This window comes from Apaloderma vittatum, unplaced genomic scaffold (assembly GCF_000703405.1).
Source record: "Apaloderma vittatum isolate BGI_N311 unplaced genomic scaffold, ASM70340v1 scaffold9657, whole genome shotgun sequence".
NCBI lineage: Eukaryota > Metazoa > Chordata > Aves > Trogoniformes > Trogonidae > Apaloderma > Apaloderma vittatum.
Window position 1 is genome coordinate 42,342 of NW_009726743.1, and position 7,564 is coordinate 49,905.

Genomic DNA, 7,564 nt, shown 5'->3' on the forward strand with positions numbered 1-7,564 from the left:
TTGTCTTTAGCACAAGCATTGTTCTGCGCACAATTCAAAGGATCTGAAGCAGTTTTGTGCATTATTATTGAATAGCTGTAAGTGAAATTACTTAATCACTTACAGGAAAGGTAAAGCCTAGAACAAAGGGCTTTTATTATCACAGCTTAAAAATAAATCTAATATAGGAAATAAATTGAAGATGATTTCTTTTTAATTCTATGGTATGTATCTGCTCGGCTGTACAGAAAAATTGGATGTTGCAGAAACTCAGATTAGAACTACACAGATAAACAAATTAAATATAAGAAATGTTAATGTAGACATTTTTTCTTGATGTTTTACATTTCCTACAATGTTTTACATTTCCTACTGTAATGACGGTACACCTCTGTCATTACACCACTAATTTTCTGTACTGTGTTTAGAAGTACTATCTTAACCACATTATTTCTTCATATCCTTGATTTTAATTCTTTAATTTAATGAATATATATTATCAATCAACGGGCAATCCTACAATCCTGTCCTGTGACGTGTTTCACATGTTTTATGAAGAAGGTAAAACAATTTAGTAGGCTGCATTGAACATCTCCTCAAGGTAGAATCACAGGAAGATCACAACTGAGAAAAGGGGCTTGTGCTGAAAACATTGTTCTGGGGAGATAAATATGTTTGTACAGAAGAGCAGGTTTTCAATCATGTCACTCCTTATTTGTTCTCACTGAGCTACTATGTATTGAGTTCTTCCGAAAATCTGATCCAGATCATGGGCTTTAAGAACTTGGAGATGTGATCTAGGAACTTCTGAAACTCCGAGATCCTGAGAAGTCTTGACTACCTTCAGTTTATACTGAAATGACCTTTTATGCCACATTAAGCACTTTTCAGGTCCCTTGGGATTCCTAGGTAGAATCATCATTAAGAACTGAGGTAGAGGAAAGTCAGCAAGTCCTATGGTAGTACAATATACTTGGAAAATTAGGATTTAGTGGCCAGAGCTAATGCAATGAAAAGATTTCCAGTCATATAAAAGAATATTTGACTTAATGAAAGGAAGTAGCAGCTCTAGCATTTATCGCATTTACTTCTCTTAAATTTTAGTCTATGCTGCAGACAGAGAAAGTCCCTTTCGTTTCTTCCCTTCTTCAGACAAGCTGTTAAAGATTGTAGGCCTTCTCCTTCCCAGATCCTTGTTTTCTAGTTAGACAATGCTAACTGTCATTATCTTCTGCACCTTAGTCTACTGCAAACCAAGAAATGTATGATGGAACAGAGACAGACTTCACCAATTACAGACGGAGAAAGACAAAGACTTACATGCATTAAATAGGCTAATTATAAACCACTGCAATTATAATGATAAAGGTGATTTTCATGCTACCACCTATCATGTGATGTATTTCAGTACTGTAAACGAAATAGTACTTTTGCCATTACGCAAGGCAGTGATGAAACATCACGTGAAATAGCACATAAAGTTCTGACCAAAGGAGTTTTGGTTTTTTTAGTCAAGCATAATTAATTCTGATATACAACCGCATTCTACGAATACATTTGAAAGTAAATACTGGAATGTATTAAAGATGTCAGGATTTCAGACTTGACATCTGTAGGCTGCTTGAAAGCAGAAGTGTGAAATTATGAAACAGTTTCCAATAGCAGGTATGGGGTAAAATAACTTGCTTGTCTTATCTTAGCATTTGATAAGGTTAAAAACAGGATTGCTACACAGTTGTTTAATTGCTTCAGCACAGGGATCAGGTCTTATTTTAGGGGGTGCAAAATATCCTGCCCTCATCTTCAGCTGCTCTTCCAGAAGAGCATGGGTTTCCCAGCTTTTGTGCCATAGTACGCAGATGTAATGGATATCCAAGACCCCACTACAGATCCGCATTTTGAACCTTGAACTACACTTAATGTCATGCTGTAATTGCAGGCCACATCTCAGTGCCTTCATTTATACAGAAATGTTTTCAGTAATGGCTATCTTGAAAACGACCTTTCTGTCCTAGCAGCTTGGCCAGCTTCCTGTCTGCAGAGACACTTGAAGCTCATCAAGCGGTTGGTGCAACCTTAATAATTCTTAGCCGATATTTTGAATGTTTTATCACAGTGTGCTGTCTTGAAAGCACAATGTGAGAATTCCAACATATTCAAAAAATGGCATTAAATATTGTGTCCAAAAGGAGTCAAAGAAAAGAAAATTATACTGGTAATCAGTCATTTTTTATCAGCCAGTAACGTTGGATTTATGCTCCTAGACTGATGAGACATGAAACACCTCTCTTTCATGCAATTTTAAGTGCTCTACAGCTTCATGGCAAAATCAGAAAAATTGTTACTGATGAGTTTACCTGAGAAAGAAGTTATTAAGCTAAGTAGTTACCTTGAAAGGACATTCTAGCCTTTCATTTATCTACTTCACCTGCATACAAAATAGATATTACTAACCCAGGTCTTAACAAGACAAGCCAAATGCTAGTTTTAGAGAGGGCTACAAATAAGTGCTTTTGTGGTTAAAATAGATTTTGGATGTGATCCAAAAATGTATTGCTCATTGGTCATAGCATCTAATTCAGTGAGGACTTCTAGCTTCACTTTCCTCCCTTTATTTTGTACGATGCATATTAAACATAGAAGCCTAATCCAAAGATGAGAATTCAACTAATTGTGGCTGTAGAGAAGAATCATGCTGCCTTTTGTTTGTTTTCTACAGCTAGGAACCCCACATTTTCCTCTTCAGAGAGGAAGGGGTAGTCGGTGCTGCTGCCCTCTCTCAGCTTGCCGTATGCTGACTGGGGATAACCCCTCCCAGGTAGGATTTGGTTCTGGGCTACAATTAGCTGAGAAGTTGAAATGCTGTCTCTTTGCATTATTAGTAGGTATTGTCACCACCAGCCAGCCTGTAAGACATAGGCACCATTCTGCCATCTCCTCAGTGAATGTGACCAGATTAAGTTATTTTTGGGATGGAGTTTCACTACAGATGTGCTTAAGACAACTGAAGCACACACTTAGGAGATTTATGGGCAGTGATGCCTAATAAGCAGAATTTAGTTGATGGCCAAGATAGCGAGCCCTGCCAAAATGGTAGCACATCTAAACATGTGCATCAGCAGAAGGCATTTAACCTATCTTCTTTTCAATGTAAGGGGTTTTTTTTTGTGATTTGTCATTCTAACTTTTGAAATTGTTGCCTATACCCCACCGAAGTAATTCTGAGGATCAGGACGCCTAAAAAGATGTACATTTCTATGCATAACTTTTTAGTGCCTAACTAGTCTTTGCACTCATATTTTTCAGTTACTAATACTTTATAATAATAAAAATACCTGAAATAAGTTTTTCTTTTCTGAGTAGAAGCAAGGTGTCATCAGAAACTACGAATCAAGCAGGTATATTTTTCTAGAATAAATACCTGTATGGCTATTTTAGCTGTTGTATTAAGAAGGCCATGTCTGGAAACTGAGCTCCATGTTGTAGTTAATCATCCTTAAAGAGAGAAATAACCTTTTGGCAATGCGCAATCTAATAATCACATTCTCTCCATAGTCCTGCACAGCTAAGTGTTGCTAGTTCTTAGTTTATAAATTAAAACAAAATTGCATGAAAGATAATCCATGTATAGCAAATACTTCTCATTTATGGCAAACGTCTACACCTCACAAATGAAGCCTGGACCTGCATAGCAAGATAAATGAAAATTTTAATAATGTCTCACACCTACATTCATGCATGATAAGTTATACTAGAGGCCTTATTTTTAACAGAATTTGCAAATATGTTGTGATTAGTCCTTATTAACTTTACTAGAAATACTTTTGAAGTTCTTCTTTGTTTCTTTTTTAAGCTTTTCCTCTGGTTTCAGAATACTGGAGCTGAGCTTGGCTGGTCCTCATAAGGTGAACCTGGGTCTGTCTGCCTTATTGCTCGTCCTTACACAATTCCCACAGGACAAAAATCTTTCACTGAGCAGAGTACAAGCCTTTCTTTCACTGACAATTGTAAATGCTTGCATGTAAAGCTGGACTGAACTTGAATGTGTGGAAGTTCATAACCTAACTTTTCATGATTTACCCACTTTTATGACATAATTAAGAGAGTTTATTGTAATCTGATTTTTATCTATGAAGTCTGAACAACTGTTGAATACTGGTAATAAAAAAAGGAGTGACTGGCACTTCTTAGCATGAAAATGGAAAGCAATTTTTATTTCAAACTTATTGAGCTCAGACAGCAAATTAAAGTACACCGACATTTTACCGACTGTAAAACTTACAAACTTAGCGCGGCTGCAGTTTTAACACTATCCTGTGAACAACCATTCCATTTTTAAAAACCTCTGAGCCTGCAGTAGATTTGATATATCTCTCCACAAATCTTATCTATGGTAGGATTAATAAATTTGGCACTAACAGCCTGAAAGTATGCAATTGCGGAATAACATCTGGGCCTGGTGCCTTGCGTCTGTTTACCTATGGCTGGACATGAAATGGAGACAAATACTTGTCCCTTTTCTGACTCTCCAGTGAAGTGTGAATCTCACCAGTGCCAGAATGCCTTGGGCTGTGCTTAACAACCAAGTGGTGTCTCAGTAAGAGATTAATGCACAGAAATTGCACAACACCTGTTACTCACTGAAATACACTAAAACCCACCAGGGCAGAAGACTTACTCACACCCAGCAGCTGCATAATTGCACGTGCAGAAACCTTCAGGGGGGCTAAGTACAAGGAGATATTAGATCTCCAGTCCTGAGCTACTTCAGGATACTGTAAAAGAACTCAGGCATAAAAAGAGAGAATTTTAAAGGCATTACATAGGGACTTCAGAAACTTCCTTACTTTTTTGCTCCAATCTGGTCTGACTAAGCTTTTCCACATGAGGGTAGGGAACAAGCTGGTGACAAAGAAGAGCGGGTGCTTTTGCATTTGGAGAAGGGGACAGAAGGGGTCTGCAGTGCAGTGGTCTAATTTGTTTGTCTGGGACTAGGGAAGGTGCATGGGCATCCACAAGCTGCTGCTGTTACAGCAGTAAAATGAATCGTAATGTTCCAACTCTCCAGAAATCAAATCATTTTTTGGGCTCTCTGTCCAGGTCTATCCCATGCATGGGAATAGTAGCATATCCTGAGGTCTGGAAAAGCTGCAGCCCCAGTATCTCTCCAGAGTGATCCTGCAGTCAAAGTATGGGTATGGATTTGAGAGATCAAGGGAATGGTGTGATACACAAACTAGACTTTTCTGTTTTGTGTGAAACATCTAGAATAAATTTACTGCTTGAGTGTCAGGATTTGAAACTGAGATTCTAGGTCAGGGGGCATCTTCTCTAAAGATCTCTCTTTTTAATAAAAGGAACTAATAGATAGATCTCAGTCTTTCAAAGCGTTGTCAGCACAGTGATAGGGAGTGGCTTTCTCCCTCCGCTGCTGTATACTTTATGGAGAGAGAAGAGTGAGAACTGACCATTCTGAATAGGTATTATGATTTTGAATCTTGATTCACTTTGCCTAAGTCTCTGTGTTAAGCTAAAAAGCAGAGAAGATAACTTCTCTGATTTACTCATTTTATGTAGGAACCGGCCAGAACAGGTTCTACCTAGTACTTCAGACAAAAGCTTTCTGTTGCCCTTTGCACAGAGGAGTAAGAATGTTTTTTTTTCTTGTTTCATGACTAAAATAAAACCTGACAAAAATGAAAGTAAAGGATTGTGCTGTGAAAATAGAAATTTATATTCTCTTGTTTTCAGCTGCACTTTTACGTACAAAATGAAACACAGCATCCCTAATATTTTATATGCAGCTTATAAATAACCTGCCTTCTTATATAAGTAGTGTAAACTTCTGACCTGCAGCAAAGAAGGACCACCCAGAAAAGGATCTTGACTGAACTAAAATAAAAGAGAGCTTTGCTCTATTAATTGATTAACAAGATCTTTACCTCACTGGATACCCAAACCGTACATATAAAATACAGTATTTCCTTGATGAACATGATCTTTGTACAAGTATCAACCGGAATGATACCACAAAATCAGACCCTGGAGAAAGAGAATAACTGAATGCGAGAGTCCCTGATTTGAGAGACGCTGAATATATTTGGACACATTAGATATGCTGATGACTGAGAATTCCTGGTATACCTTCAGTTTAACAAGTCAAATAACTGTACTCATGCCTTGCCAGGCTAAGCACTGCAGAAGATAGTAGTATTAGGTTATGACATATTAACAGCAACTTAATACTGAATTTGGGAACTTACTCAACATAATAAGTGCCATAAATGGGATCATCAATTTTCTCCCAGCCATATGGAAGCTCTGAAAAACAAAGAGTAATCTCTCTCAGTAAATGCAGTACAGAATACTAAGATTTCTAGTAACAGATTGTGGATCTTTGCAGGGCGTTGAAGGAAATAACTTGACAGTGAAGTTAGATACAGTGACCAAAGCAAACGTCAAATCTTGAACACGTACCATTGCAGCCACAAGTAGTAGTAACTTGAAAACTGGCATGCAAACATGGATCTCAGTCTATAGAACAACACATTTTAGTTGAACTACTTTATTTGTCCAACAGCTGTGCCAGCCATCAACTGTAGCACATTTTGTATGACATCACCACCGGAGGAAGTGAGAGCATTCTGTTTTCCCAAATAGGTACGCACAAAAGAAGTACTTTGCTTTTTGAGATTTCTAATTTGCTAGGAATTCTGGAAAAGTTGGTGTTGGAGGGGAAAAAAAAAGTTTGCTTTCTGCCACATTAGTGCACTAAGTATACCTAAATGTTCTTTAGAAGCTTCTACTATTTGTATTACTATGATGGCAATTCCACAGCTACCAAATGCATCCTGTTCCAAAGCTTAGTTATATACCAAGGACATAAGAGTGCACAGTAGTGCACGGAAGTATAAACCAAAATAAGATATTAGAGCATCTTCTGTCCTTAAAGCTAATTACATTTTGCACCAATAGAGAAGACATTTAATTGTAAATACCTAAAGCTTTCAGGTATTAACAATCAAAATGTTAAACACATTAACGATCTTGAAAATCAGTCTGCGTCCATGTACAAGCAAACTCTCATATATATCCACATACATCCATAAATACATATTTTATTATTACTCACTCTGAACATTTCAAATAATATTACACTGCAAACAGAACGTCATCTTGTGTTCAAAAAGCACCAGATATGACAAATGTCTCAGTTGACACAAAGAGGGTAAAAACCTCAGTGCTAGATGTGATGACTTTGAGGAACTCACAAAAGCATGGGCATTCCCATCACGCACAGGTATTGATTTCTGTGCACTTAAAGACTATGGCACAATATACAGGCAGCAGTACTGAGATTTTAAAAGGACATTTGATTCTGAAACTCCTTATCTCAGATTTTTTTTTCCTTTTCAAGCTCAGTTACACTTTTAAAGTAGCTTTTTGGAGACAATAAGAGTTCTGAACTAGATAAAGCAGAACTGATGGAGCTTATGCTGAATACAGTTTTGAAACTGGCCATTAAAAAGTACTGGATGATTTGAGCTTTTCTTTTTTTTGTTTCTTTTTTTTTTTTTAAGTGACA

The 7,564-nt window shown here is 37.2% G+C and overlaps 1 protein-coding gene across 1 annotated transcript in view; it reads right to left on the reverse strand.

Annotated features, from left to right (window-relative positions):
* The window catches only part of LOC104276922 (membrane-associated guanylate kinase, WW and PDZ domain-containing protein 2-like), a gene marked incomplete at both ends in the record, with an annotated part of 38,328 nt that extends 32,028 nt beyond the window's left edge, over window positions 1–6,300 (reverse strand). Inside the window, one exon of the mRNA XM_009873396.1 lies at window positions 6,243–6,300. Within this exon, the coding sequence (XP_009871698.1) occupies window positions 6,243–6,300 (58 nt within the window). The remainder of the gene's footprint in view (window positions 1–6,242) is intronic.
* Between the last annotated feature and the right edge of the window lie 1,264 nt (window positions 6,301–7,564).